Source organism: Pistacia vera, unplaced genomic scaffold (assembly GCF_008641045.1).
Source record: "Pistacia vera cultivar Batoury unplaced genomic scaffold, PisVer_v2 Contig52, whole genome shotgun sequence".
In the NCBI taxonomy this organism is placed as follows: domain Eukaryota; kingdom Viridiplantae; phylum Streptophyta; class Magnoliopsida; order Sapindales; family Anacardiaceae; genus Pistacia; species Pistacia vera.
The window spans coordinates 1,625,363-1,639,535 of record NW_022196357.1 but is presented as its reverse complement, the minus strand read 5'-3'; the positions used below and the strand labels follow the sequence as shown (position 1 = coordinate 1,639,535).

Here is a 14,173-nt window from a genome sequence, read left to right as displayed (position 1 = left end):
ATCAATCTAAGCGAGTTAAGACATAAAAGCAAACGATTGCTTGCCTAATCTTTAAAGCATTACAATTTAAATGTCAATCTGATTATGCTATAATTAATATAATTATGACCCACACAACTTTTGCTTCGCTACCAATACCATCATCTAACAGTGTCATATTATTATAATTATTGAATTACGTTGATTAAGATCATAGCTGTAATGATATGTGCCACATGCACAGGATTATGATTGGTTAGACACATGTTGTAGGGGCCTGTCAAACATGTTGATTTGATTTTTAACATATGATCTAATTGACCTGACCCCTCTTCATTTATTTAATCAAAATCATATGATATAAAAAACTATTAAGTTGTCATGCTCAATTGTCATAACGAAAGCTATTTAAAATCTGTACAGATTTCCAAACGGCCGCGTGGTATACCTTGACTTTACGTGCAAAAGAATCTCTAATAATACTCTATATTTTAAATAGTATTTTTATATAAATAAAAAATTTTTTATATATTTTTAAATATAAAAATATATTTTTTTATTCAATTTAATAGATTTTTTGAATTTAATAAAAAAAATATTTTCATAATTTTTAAATATAAAGGATATAATTTTTATTCAAATCCAATAGACTCTTTGATTTTAATAAAGATGTTCTTTATTTTTAGAAAAATGACTTAATAAAAGATAAAATTAATAAATAAAATTATAGGAACTTGTAGTTTATTAATTAAATTAGAATAATATAATTTGACTCTCTAAGGTGAGAGTCAAACTCACCCTATAATATATTTTAAGATAAAAAGCTTGTTGACTCTTGTATCTATGAATAGAGTCTTTATATAAAGAGTCATTTGGAGATCTCTAAATATTATAAACGTGCTATTTAATGGAGTCATTTTTTTTATAATTTTATTAGTATTATTATTTCAAATTTATTGTAATAATATATTTAATGTAATAATACATCGCAATTTCCCTTTGTTATGCTAATACGTAATTAATAATCAATTAGCTATATTACTGACATACATGACTAAAATACTTATAAGTTGGTCTATTCTTCTATTTTTCTTTTTTAATTAAATAAATAAAATTTAAGCGTAATTGTTTCTGCTTTTTTTCTTCTCACATAATGGTCCCTCTGTTAACATTAGCCGACATTATTGAAGTGTTTGATATTTGTTAAGATTTGCTTTCAATTGTTGATAGAGACATGTCGACAATTTGAAGGACATGATTACGAAATATCATTTTGTATTTTTCTTTGAAATTAAAAAGAACAAACAACCCAAAAAAACGGATTTTAAGCCCAATATCTATGAGCCACATTAGTGACCATATTGGGCCGGTATCGGCCCAATACTTTATTGTGGCCCTTTAAACAAATTTATAATGTGGAAGAGAAAAGGGAATGTCATATTCAATAAAGAAAATGTTACATTTATATCCCAATCTCATAGCATTTTCTTACATCCCTAACATGATAGCAGATGGCACTATCACCGTATCACGTCACTCCTAGTCCCACTACACTTAGGCACCAAAACTTACTAGAAACAAACGGTCGTTCTTTTAGAAGGAACGATTGTTAAGAACAACCTTTCTTTGGTTGTTTCTCAAGGTAAGTCATTCCTTTGATTGTTCCTTTATAAGGAACGGTCATTTCTTTGTGAGGATAACAATTCCTTCATAAAAATAATCATTCTTTCATAAAGAACGGTCTTTTCTTCAAATCATTTGACGTGACAACCCAATTCAACTGCCACATAGAATTTATAAGAGAAGTTTGCAAAAGATTATGACGTAACATTACTCTTCAAGAAAACAAATTTAGTAGTATTTGGTGGGCTCTGCCTCTGCCCCATGAATATGATTTGATCATTGGAAATCTATTCCACTTAGAGGATTTCTTTGCAATTTTATATTATTATAAGTAGCTACTTTTGGAGTTTATTAACCAAGGTCAAGTTATTTAAATTGATTCAATGTAAATGCCAAGACCATTATCATTAGTATCAAAAAGCATCTTTTGGATACTAATTTAGCCCAACTTAGATTCTTAAATTGTATCTTAGTTTATGGAAAGGTATTTTCAAATAGACTTTTGCCGTATCTAAATATTCTATACCGAAGATTTCACCCTTTGATCGGCTATTTGAGAAGCAACTATAGTCATAATGTTGAAACTAACTAAATTTATTATTTCAAGAATTACTGTTTTGATTTCTTATTTTATAATTAATGTTTTAGTATTGGATTTCAATTCATTATTTTAGTAGCATTAGGATAGTATGGAAATAATATCAAAGAATCGTTACAAAATTGAGTGATAGATTCAACAACTTCACAACACTAATAAAATAGATATTAATATTTTATTTAATCATCTAAATGATAACAAAGCCAAGAGATTTAGGTAGGGTAGGGGCAGATGAAAGATGTTAAAGTGGACATGAGTAAGATACAGGCATTAGCTCTATGCTGAGGATTTTATAATGTACCCAATTATTTGTATCATGGATATGAAAACCTGTATCAGTATGTTAAGATATTTATCAATCGTATGCAAGTGTAATGACAATTATGTTGTCTTTTCAGTTATATCATCATCTAATTCCTTGGTGTCAAGACAACTACTTCTAGCTTACATTGTTTTGCTGTTACTCTCTGAACACAATAAATTTTTTTCAAGAAAATCTGTAAGTCTTAGTTTAAAGGACATGAATTCAAAATAGAATATTCAAACATATATAATTGCTTGCTGTTCTAACACACAAACTTAATAAAGATGATACATAAAGATTCCCTATTTATGCAAAAGACTTGTAGATTAACTTTTCTTGCACTCTTCCACCAAAGACTTCAATTCCATATGTTATCAACTCTTCAAGTCTGAAAAATAAAATGATTATAGTTTCAGAATAAAATGATTATAGTTTCAGAAAGATGGAAAAAGAACAATTTAATACTTGTGGTTAAAATTTAGATAACTTAATTGGCACGTCTAAATTTCTAAAATAACTGAAAGTAATTTATAAGTATGAGAAAAATATCCTTATGAATGATCACCAAAGTGAATGGTGATTCCAAGAAGCCCAGAACAAAGTCAATTAAAATTCTTATGGTTTTACATTTGTTTAATTTGTTAGTTAATATTTGAATATAACAAGTTACCTTATAATGAGGCGCAAACACTTCTTGGCTTCTTGCACTTATGGATTTCTTCTTCCTCGGTGTCTTCTGTTCAAGCTTCTCACATTGGCTGGTCCCTCTCTTTCCACCATCCTTATAAGCCATTCTGGTTTCCTCGTTGTAAATACAATATATCCAATAGACAAACCGATCACCAACCCACTTCCATAACCTATTATGGCGATTTTCCAATCAAACCAGCCTGGATCATTGTCATCTTCAGGAAATATTGCTGATGGTGGTTCAATTGGCTTATCACTGCTACATTCTGTCGACATTGGAAATCCACACAATCCCAAGTTTCCAATGTATGAATCATTTGAAAATGTATTAAATTGAGATCCTTCAGGTATAGGTCCCACAAGTTGATTGTATGAAAGATTTAACACTGCAAGAGATGTCAAACTTGCCAACTGTTTGGGAATCTCTCCAACAAGCCTATTTGAAGACAAATCCAATGATTCAAGTTTTGTCAAATTTCCCAATGATGATGGAATATGACCACTAAGGATGTTGTTAGAAAAGTTAAGAAGTTTGAGTGAGTTGAACTTTCCAACTATTTCTGGAATTGATCCTCGGAATTGGTTGTTTGACAAATCCATGGCTGCTAAAATGGATAGAATTCTCTCAATTTCCATAGTAACTCCTTTAACCACCAAAACCATTGAATAATACTCAAAACCTGGCCCCGAATAGACCCCGTGATGTCCACTCATGTATTCAACTTCAAGACTACCTTTATCTCCACGCATGATAGCTTCAGATTTTTCAAAATATCTTATTGGCAAAAGTAAATTGATTGTGAGAGAGATCAAGTATTTGTAACTTAGTGAAGGGAAATCTTGTTGTTGACTATTCAATAGGACCATGAAATTTATTACTTTTCAAGACAACAACTTGCAATTTTGGAAGACTTCCTAACCAATGAGGAAATGTATCATTAATCCTGTTATTCCCAACATCTAAAACTTGTAAGTCATTACAATTAACCAAAGAGGGTGGTAACGATCCATTCAATCGATTGCCATTAAGATTAAGATAATCAAAAGGACAATCTAGGAATGAAGGGATGTGACCATGGAAGTTATTTGTTCGCAGGTTCAAGAACAAGAGCATATTATAGTTTTCTAGATATTGTGGAATTGTTCCAGTGAAGCTGTTATTAGACAAGTCAAGATGTTGAATAAAGCTCAAATTGCAAAAGGATTCAGGGATTCGTCCGGTCAATTTGTTCTTTGAAACTGAAAAGTACATCACAGAGGTTGGTGGAACCATAAGTGATCCTTTGAGCAAGTTGGATTGAAGGTTCAGAAATCGCAGGTTTGTCATCAATGAAATATCAAACTTTTCGAGTTTCTTAAGAAAATAGGGAATTCAGTTAGGTTGCAAGAAGAAAACATAAATCCCCTTAGCTTGGGCAAGCTGAAGTCAACCATATCACTTTTTAACGTCAGAAGGTCATTATGCGAAAGGTCTACAACTATGAGATTTTTGAGCTTTGAAAACTTCTCCGACTTCACAATGCCGCTCAAATTATTCGATGAAAGGTCGAGATTAGTAAGGTTTGCATGTTCAAAGATGGAATTTGAAACTGGACCTGAGAGTTTGTTGTTGCTAAGATTTAAGGAACCCAAAGATGGTATTCTGTCAGTCAAATATAAAAGATGACTAACCTGTGGAATGTGGCCCTCGAATTGACTATCAGATAAATCTAATTCTGAAAGTTGAATGTGATTGAATGCTGATGGAGGCAAATAACCAGTGAAATTATTTGCACCAGCATGTCCAACAATTAACTTGCTCAGGTTACCAAAAACATCAGGAAACTCGCGTGAAAAATTGTTTGCAGAAAGATCTAAATGATTGAGTTGGCCAAGGTTTGATAACAATCCCGAGACTTGACCAGAAAAATTATTGGAACCCAAATTCAAAAAAGTGATTCCCGTAAGGTTCCAAAGTGATGTTGGAAGTGATCCTATGAACTGGCAGTCAGAAAGGTCCAGCTCATTCAAGGATATTAGATTACCAATTGTGTAGTACAACATTCCTGAAAAAAGTGTTGAAGAGAGATCCAAAGACCTGAGGGGACTACTCCAGTTTGATTTTGGTAAACGACCAAAGAGATCCTCATTTCCTGATAACCATAGCTTCTGGAGTAAAGGAAGTTGGAAAATATAATTTGGGAACTCGCCCTGTAGCGAACAACGATCAAGCCTGAGCGATATCAATGAAGAAGATAGGTTTACCAAAGAATTAGCTTCAGCTGAAAACAGATTCACATATTTCAGATGAAGATATCTTAACTCTGTTAGGTTTTGCAACAGTTTACGAAATCCATGTTCGCTCAATTTTAGTTCTCCGAAGTCATTATTATAAGACAGATCAAGTAAAGTCAGTTTAGACAAGTGAAAGATTTGAGTGGGAACTAGGCCATCGAAATTGGATGAAAAGATTGAGATGTGTCAATTTCATGAACTCACCAAAATTGGAAGAGATTTTGGATCCACTGAAATCATTACAAGCTAAATTAAGCTTTTGGAGATGGTGAAGCAAGAAGAGACTGCTGTTAGAGTGAATAGAACCAACAAGCCCACTAGAGCCAAGATTGAGGCCAATCACATGACCTGTGAACCTATCACAAGTGATTCCATCCCATGAGCAGCAATCACTGCTCTTATTCCAGGATTCTGTCCTAGGATAAGAACTAGAAGAGGCATATCCTCCACAAAATGTAGAAGCAGAGATATCAACTGAAATTGAGTTCTTGAAATGGAGTAACGCAGAGCTTTCTTTAGGAGGGCAAAGTTTTGCCGATGGAGTAAAAGAGCTGATAGCTTGAAAATGTGAGAACAATAAGAAGAGGCAGGGAATTAGACAGTGCCATAATGACCCCCACATCCTTTTCTCTTTACAGAAAACCGAAGAAAATGAAAGATGCATATGACTGTTGAGAGAAATGAAAATTAGAGATGATATCTTTGCCCATAAGTCTATTTTTATATATTAAAAAATTTAGTCCATCAAGTCTTGGCCTTGAAGAGCAGTGAACGCGGCTAGTCGTAAGTCTTGGTCTTGTAGAGCAGTGAGCACGGCTAGTTGCAAGACTTGGTCACCAATTCCAAACATCATGTAAAAGCAATTAATTTGATTAGATGAACACAAAGTCCAAGAATAATAAAAAATTGTAAGCTGGCCCAAATGCCCTGGTTCACCAAAAAAAAAAAAAAAAAAAAAGATTTTTTCTCACCCAAATAATGATTTAATTACATTTTCTCACTACAAACTTTTAAAATATCACTTTATTATCCAAATTTATATTCTATTTTCGATTTCAACATCGTTGTGACCCCACACAACCATCATTCTTCCTTGATCATCACTCATCAAAACCCCTAAAACCCTACTCTCGCTGACCTCGCAAATCGCAGACAATCGAGCAATTAGGGTTTACGCAATTGCCCCTGCCAAGTCAAATTTCAATCAATTCCAGCCACCAAGATTCAACCTTCTACCACCAAAAGACTCATAGACCTCCCCTCTTTAAAAGCCCCAATATCCTAGACCAAGTTTACTCTTTATCTGTCACCGAAATATAAATTTATATTGTAAAATGGTGTTTTAAAAGTCCATGAGTAAGTGAGTGTCATTAAACCATTATTTGGAGACACATGTCGCCAGTGTTAACTACTTTTTCCCATGTTAGAAACCTGGAGCTGACGGATGGAGACACATGTCGCCAGTGTTGTCTCCCCAGTGTGTTGCACACTATCCACCTTCTTCACAAGACCAAAATACTAAGCACCAATTTTCAGAGTTAACAACTTTTTCCCACCAACCATCGCTATGTGCCCCAATGATAAAAACACAAATGAGATCCAAACATAGGGGTAACCACTAAAGGAATTTACCCAGTCAGTCATTTCAAGGTCCCAATGAATTAGTTGAGGTGTATGCAAGCTGGTCAGGATATCCTCGATTATTAAAAAAAAAAAAAAAAAAAAAGGACTTTTTCCCACCAAATAATGGTTTAGTTACACTTTCTCACCCAAAAACTTTTAAAATGTCACTTTAATACTCAAATTTATATTTCATTTCCGATTTCAGTATCGTTGTGATCTCACACCACCACCATTCTCTTCCTTGATCATCCCTTATCAAAATCCCTCAAACCCTACTCTCGTCAACCTTGCCAATTGCAGGCAATTGAGCAAAATTAGTGTTTGCAGAACCGTCCCTCCCAATCCCCAAAATGCAACATTCTACCACCAAAAGACGCATCGGCTTCCCCTCTTTAAAAATCCTAACATCTTGGATCAAGTTTGCTCTTTGTTTGTCGTCGAAATATAAATTTGGATGATAAAATGATGTTTTAAAATCCTGTGGATAAGAAGTGTCATTAAGCTGTTAACTCCTAATTTTTATCTATATAGTCTTGGGAATAGTGTTAACATAGGTGATTATGAGTAGGAAGAAAAATGAAAACAGTATAAAAATACATTGACCACCAACATTAAATCAACACAAATTTTTTCAACAACCTTTAGCAACATATCGTTTTAGACTGTGAATCAAAGCAATTACAACTAAGATTCTCCAGCCTATAAGTAGAAGAGACCTGTTCTTGATTAAACTTTTATAAAAATAGAATAATTTCACTGTAATTTATCCAAAATAAATTTCACAATCCAACTATTGTTTTAAAAAAAATTTATTATCATAAAATTCTTTGCTTATTGTTTTATTCCCATTTCTAATGTTCATAACAACTTAACCAGATTTTTTATTTTTTATTTTTTATTGTTATATTAATTTTAATTTGACAAATCTTTCATAAAATGTGTGAAAAGGTTCCCCTTTTATACTGTTGACTTGTGATTGAATTGGAGCCGTCAGATTCTCTTTAACTTTGATGGCTGTGATTGATTTGGACTAATAGGCAAAACGACAATGTTTTTTCTCTGGCCTAAACGATGTCACATACTTCACTTATTTAACACATCTTCTTGGCTGTTAATTTTGTGAATTAATTATTACAAAAGAAAATAGAAAATCTTTTATCTTTTATTCCTTTGAAGTCAGTGTGTTGATTGTAAACTCCATAATTATTAATTCAAAGAGAGTTGCACCCCAAAAACTGATTAATATGCTTTATGCATGCCTTTTCCCTGAAATTGCATATGTTTAAGAACATAATTTCATAGACAGAATGAAATGAGAACCCATTTAACTTAATAGAAGAAAGTTGATTAAATATGCTTAATGTTATGCAAAATGCTAGAAGCAAGAAACAGGGCAGGGCTCATGTAATGGCTGAATTTTAAGAGTTCTATTTACAGGAAACTGAAGAAAACAAAAGATGATATGTACTGTAGTGAGGGCTGGTAGCTAAAGCTAGAAAAGTAACCCACCCAGCCCGACCCGACCCGGCCCATGGCGGGTTACGCAATTAGGCGGGTCGGTCCTAACCCGCCTGCCAACATAGGCAGGCTGGGTTAGGCCCGCCATTTTTGGGAAAATGGCGGGCCCAGTCTGGCCTGCCAACCCTAACCCGGGGGTTAGGCGGCGGGCCGGGCCGGGTTAGCCCTATTTTATTTATTTATTTAACTTTTCAAATAAATAATTAATAATTTATAAATGAATAAATTATAAATGTAATTGTTTTTAGTTAACTTTTCAAATATCAATAATTCAATTAAATTAATTTTTTTTTTATTAACATTTCAAATATTAATTCAATTTTAATACAATAAAATTGTAATATAAGAAAAATTAGACTTATTCATTTACCAAAAATAAAATAAGAAATTACAACAATTATTGCCTCATTAAAAACCTTACCAAGAAAAACCCAATGGGAGAAAAACTTGGTAAAGAAAAAAGAGTGCAATAATTGACAATTAATTTACAAATTACATTTTACAAAACAACTAATTTGGGGGTGGTTCATTAGGACCTCCCTCATCTGTATTATCTATATTACAAAATTGAAATGATTCTATTAAAGTATTGTCGACAACTTCGTATTGATCTTGATGGCGCGATCGTTCCCAATCTCGAAGACATGTGAGGACTTCAATCATTTTCTGAGAAAGTTTAGTCCTCCTTTCATTTAAAATTCTTCCACTTGCACTAAATGTTTGTTCGGATGAGACGGTTGAGACAGGAACAGCGAAAACATCCAAGGCAAGTCTTGATAATACCGGAAAAATACATTTTCTGGCTCTCCAATACTTTAAGAGATCAAAGTGATCTGCTGGTAACATTTCAGGGGTTGCCAAATATTGTTGAAGTTCATTACTCTGCGACTCCATGGAGGATAGTATATTAGTTGTTGTTGGTGGTGGTGGTGATGCTTCTGAAGAGGAGGCTACGCTTCGGATTCAGGTCCTCTTCAGCCTATTCAGTGCACTCCAAGAGTAGAATGTTTCTTCTGATGCAGTTTCCCTAGATATTTCGCCTCTTTGCGGGTTCCCATACCTGTTTTCATATTGGAAATATACTTCGAAAAGACTATTTTTTACCTCTCTTATTTGATTGGCATATGCTTCGGTTTGTAAATTTTCACTTAAACTGTCAAAACCATTTTCTAAACGTGCTAATTTAATTCTAGGATCAAATATAGCACCTAAACAATAAAGAAAAGGAATGGGTTCCCAATATTTAAAAAAAAAAAAATTTCCATTACCTTTATTGGTGCATTTAAAATTTCATTGTCTTTGTTTTTTGTAAATAACTCGGAAATTTTTATAATTGTATGTATTACCAATGGACTGGTAAGATAATACACACCAGAAAGTTGTAAAGTGGATTGGTAAAATTTTTTTAGAAAAGAATGAAATACTTTAGCTATATGCTAATCATTTTCTACCAAATAATGAGGACCTCTATTATTTGCTACAAAATAACTAATTATATTAGTATAAGGTAAACATGAATCAAGCATTAAATAAGTACTATTCCATCTAACAGGCATGTCTTATGCAAAAGTTCTAGGAGATATATTTGATTTTATATAAGCGTCTTAAAATTCAGCATTTCTTTTATTACTACTAGTAATCCAAGCTAAAGATTCCCTAATTCTATCAATATTTTGTTTAATTGTTTTCATACCAGTTTTCACAATTAAATTAATAATATGACATACACAACGTTGGTGAAAAAACTTCAAATTATTATAAAAAGGATAATTAATTTTAAAAAAATCTATAGCTGTAGTATTAGCACTTGCATTATCTAAAGTTAAACTTATCATCATAATCTTCTAAAACTTCAACAATTTTATTATAAATTTGTTGACCACTATGATCTACATCCATTAATCTAAATTCTAATAAGGATTTATTTAATTTAAATTCATTATCAAAATAATGACTAGTCACACAAATATAATCTTTTTTAGCTCTACCACTCCAAATATCGACAGTTAGAGTCACACTAACATGACAACTATGTATTTTATTTTTTTAATTCTAATTTCATTTTTCTAAACAATTTTATTAAATCATTTCCAGTTGCAATTTTAGAATAACTTTTAAATCCTGGAAAAAATGAGTTTTTAATAAATCTTTCAAAATATTTATCTTCAGCCATATTAATAGGTTGATCAGTTGCAGCAATATATAAAGCTAACTATTCCCTATATACATCAGAATTATAACGCCAAGTAGTATCCATATTAGTTATTTGAGTTTGATTGCTTTCTTTATTTCCATGTTGAACAATATATTTATTAGCACGTCTTTTTAAAGTACTAGTACCATTACCTGAATTAGCTTTATAAACATTTTCACAATATTTGCATCTTGCTTTCTTAACTTGAACGTCATTTTCTACCTCGTAAAACTTGTCGAAATACGCCAAAACGTCTGATGTGTGCCTGTCTTCAGTTTCGACGGCAGTTGATGAACCCGCCTCAGCTTGAGATGAAGTTAGACGAGGACGACGATTACGAGGACGACTTCTAGAACCACCGGCAGCTATTGGAATCGGGGGCATATTTTGAGGTGTATCCGATTCTGAGACTGGAAAAGCGGGACTATTTGAATTTCCTGCATTTATGTTAGTAAAATCAGCGGGACTAGGACTAGGATAGTAGTTTCCTTCATCATTGAAATTGATGGGAGAGAAATATCTATCCATTGTAGTTGAAAAAAAAAATGATGTAAAAGAAATAAAAATTAAAGAAAGAGAATTGGAATTTGGAAAATTGGAAATATGAATTGAAAATTGCAAAAACTAATAAAAATTAAAATAAGAGCAAATTGATAACAAAGAGATTAAGATAGTAAATGAATAATTGAGATTGAGAGATTAGAGAATATGAGAGAATGAGAGAATTTGAGTTGTGAGAAAAATATGAGAGTTTAGGGCCAATTTATAGAAAAAAGAGGGAAAAAAATGATGAAAAAGACTCCTCTAACAGCTATAAAATGACTATATGTTAAGGGTAAAAGGGTAATTTGACAAAAGAAATAAATTTTGCAAAATTTTTTTATTTGTTTTTGGGCCAACCCGACGGGTTGGCGGTCCTTCTTCAGAAAGGACAAAACAACAATCTGTGGGTCATCGGGTTTGGGTTCTTCAAAAACCGGTTTTTTGACCATTTACTTCGCTTGTTCTGCTTCAACTTCCGGTCCAACGCATGAGTCACCAGACCGAGCGGGACCCTGTATAACCCAGCAACATTCGAGTGCCGTTCGTACAAAGCACTAGCAATGCCACTCTTCGACTCGGCGAGAACATCAAAACAAGTGTTGGTTTTGGTGAGCTTGGAGCGTTGTCTTTGGCGGGTGAGAGTGGTGTGGAGAGTGTCTTCGTAAACGCCGAGGACGGAGTCATGTTTTCACCATGACTTCTAATTTGAAATTACAACCATAGCAAAGTGCAGAAAACACAACACTGTAACAGAGAATGTCTTCTAAAATAAATTTAGTAACACTGATATACAACTGCTTAGAGGTTGAAGCCTGTTTCCAACCATTTCAACTGAAATTATACAAATACTCAAACCTCCCTCCTACACCCTTTAGTCACCTTAACCAAACAACACTAACAAAAGCAAACACTAATCGTCGCATCGATTTCATGTAAGGCCTAATACCGTCTCCAGGTCATCATCTTCAGTGTCTGCAGCACTAGCGATGAATTTTACAAGCGGAAGAGATGGCTGCATCTTGATTTATTTGAAGCTAAATCTGTACAGAAACAAAGTGAAACACAATTTGCTGTGGAAAGAAAGGCCCATCCATGTACACCAAGAATCCCCAGCTAGCAGAATACTATGATTGGCTCTTGCTTACTAGTGTTGGGGTAATGGAGACAACACCGATAAAGAAAAGCGTTGCCATGGATTTGAAATCATAAAGATCCCCAAGAGACTGCAACTCTCCAAGAGCAATTCCAGCCTGTACCGCAAAACCAGGTGACTCAGTCACAAGTAATAAATTCCTCATACAATTCAAAAATATGTAAACATTTTTTAGGTGGCATCATGCTAACCTTCCCCCAGTATCCTATAATCCCCCCCCACCCCCCCCCCCCTATCTAATTCCTGGTTGTCAAGCAAACTACTTCTAGCTTACATTGTTTTGCTGTTACTCTCTGAACACAATAAATTTTTTAAGAAAATCTGTAAGTCTTAGTTTAAAGGACATGAATTCAAAATAGAATATTCAAACATATATACTTGCTTTCTAACACACAAACTTAATAAAGATGATACAAAAGATTCCCTATTTATGCAAAAGACTTGTAGATTAACTTTTCTTGCACTCTTCCACCAAAGACTTCAATTCCATATGTTACAACTCTTCAAGTCTGAAAAATAAAATGATTATAGTTTCAGAATAAATGATTATAGTTCAGAAGATGAAAAGAACAATTTATACTTGTGGTTAAAATTTAGATAACTTAATTGGCAGTCTAAATTTCTAAAATAACTGAAAGTAATTTATAAGTATGAGAAAAAATATCCTTATGAATGACACCAAAGTGAATGGTGATTCAAGAAGCCCAGAACAAAGTCAATTAAAATTCTTATGGTTTTACATTTGTTAATTTGTTAGTTAATATTTGAATATAAAAAGTTACCTTATAATGGGCGCAAACACTTCTTGGCTTCTTGCACTTATGGATTTCTTCTTCCTCGGTGTCTTCTGTTCAAGCTTCTCACATTGGCGGTCCCTCCTTTCCACCATCCTTATAAGCTATTTGGTTTCCTCGTTGTGAATACAATATATCCAATGACAAACCGATCACCAACCCACTTCCATAACCTATTATGGCGATTTTCCAATCAAACCAGCTTGGACATTGTCATTTCAGGAAATATTGCTGATGGTGGTTCAATTGGCTTATCACTGCTACATTCTGTCGACATTGGAAATCCACACAATCCCAAGTTTCCAATGTATGAATCATTTGAAAATGTATTAAATGAGACCTTCAGGTATAGGTCCCATAAGCTGATTGTATGGAAGATTTAACACTGCAAGAGATGTCAAACTTGCCAACTGTTGGGAATTCTCCAACAAGCCTATTGAAGACAAATCCAATGATTCATTTTGTCAAATTTCCCAATGATGATGGAATATGACCACTAAGGATGTTGTTAGAAAGTTTAGAAGTTTGAGTGGTTGAACTTTCCAACTATTTCTGGAATGATCCTCGGAATTGGTTGTTGACAAATCCATGGCTGCTTAAATGGATAGAATTCTCTCAATTCCATAGTAACTCCTTAAACACCAAAACCATTGAATAATACTCAAAACCTGGCCCCGAATGACCCCGTGTGATGTCCACTCAATTCAACTTCAGACTACCTTTATCTCACGCATGAAGCTTCAGATTTTCAAAATATCTTATTGGCACAAAGTAAATTGATTGTGAGAGAGACAAGTATTTGTAACTGTGAAGGGAAATCTTGTTGTTGACTATTCAATGGACCATGAAATTTATTACTTTTCAAGACAACAACTTGCAA

At 33.4% G+C, this 14,173-nt stretch overlaps 2 protein-coding genes across 2 annotated transcripts; both read right to left on the bottom strand.

The window, feature by feature from the left end:
* Nucleotides 1-3,212: 3,212 nt before the first annotated feature.
* LOC116106645 (receptor-like protein 33) lies at nucleotides 3,213-4,467 on the bottom strand. Its single transcript, XM_031393000.1, has 2 exons — nucleotides 4,074-4,467; nucleotides 3,213-3,949 (listed from the first exon to the last, which is right to left on the bottom strand). The coding sequence occupies exons 1-2, from the start codon at nucleotides 4,465-4,467 to the stop codon at nucleotides 3,213-3,215; spliced, it is 1,131 nt and encodes a 376-aa protein (XP_031248860.1).
* Nucleotides 4,468-4,520: 53 nt separating this feature from the next.
* Nucleotides 4,521-13,570, bottom strand: LOC116106644 (receptor-like protein 53). Its single transcript, XM_031392999.1, has 6 exons — nucleotides 13,493-13,570; nucleotides 12,492-12,596; nucleotides 12,293-12,358; nucleotides 7,777-7,807; nucleotides 5,619-5,879; nucleotides 4,521-5,455 (listed from the first exon to the last, which is right to left on the bottom strand). Exons 1-6 carry the CDS (start codon nucleotides 13,568-13,570, stop codon nucleotides 4,521-4,523), a joined length of 1,476 nt encoding a protein of 491 aa, XP_031248859.1.
* Between the last annotated feature and the right edge of the window lie 603 nt (nucleotides 13,571-14,173).

Excerpts from the sequence above, each read along its gene's own strand:
- LOC116106645 (XM_031393000.1), bottom strand. The coding sequence starts at position 4,467 with ATGGTTCCACCAACCTCTGTGATGTACTTTTCAGTTTCAAAGAACAAA. Across the intron at positions 3,950-4,073 it reads GCAAGTTGTTGTCTTGAAAA|CTATCATGCGTGGAGATAAA; the intron begins GTAATAAATTTC and ends AAAAATCTGAAG.
- LOC116106644 (XM_031392999.1), bottom strand. The coding sequence starts at position 13,570 with ATGTCGACAGAATGTAGCAGTGATAAGCCAATTGAACCACCATCAGCA. Across the intron at positions 12,359-12,491 it reads TCTCCATTACCCCAACACTA|CCATCTCTTCCGCTTGTAAA; the intron begins GTAAGCAAGAGC and ends ATCAAGATGCAG. Across the intron at positions 5,456-5,618 it reads CATCCAATTTCGATGGCCTA|CTGAAGCTAATTCTTTGGTA; the intron begins GTTCCCACTCAA and ends ATCTGTTTTCAG.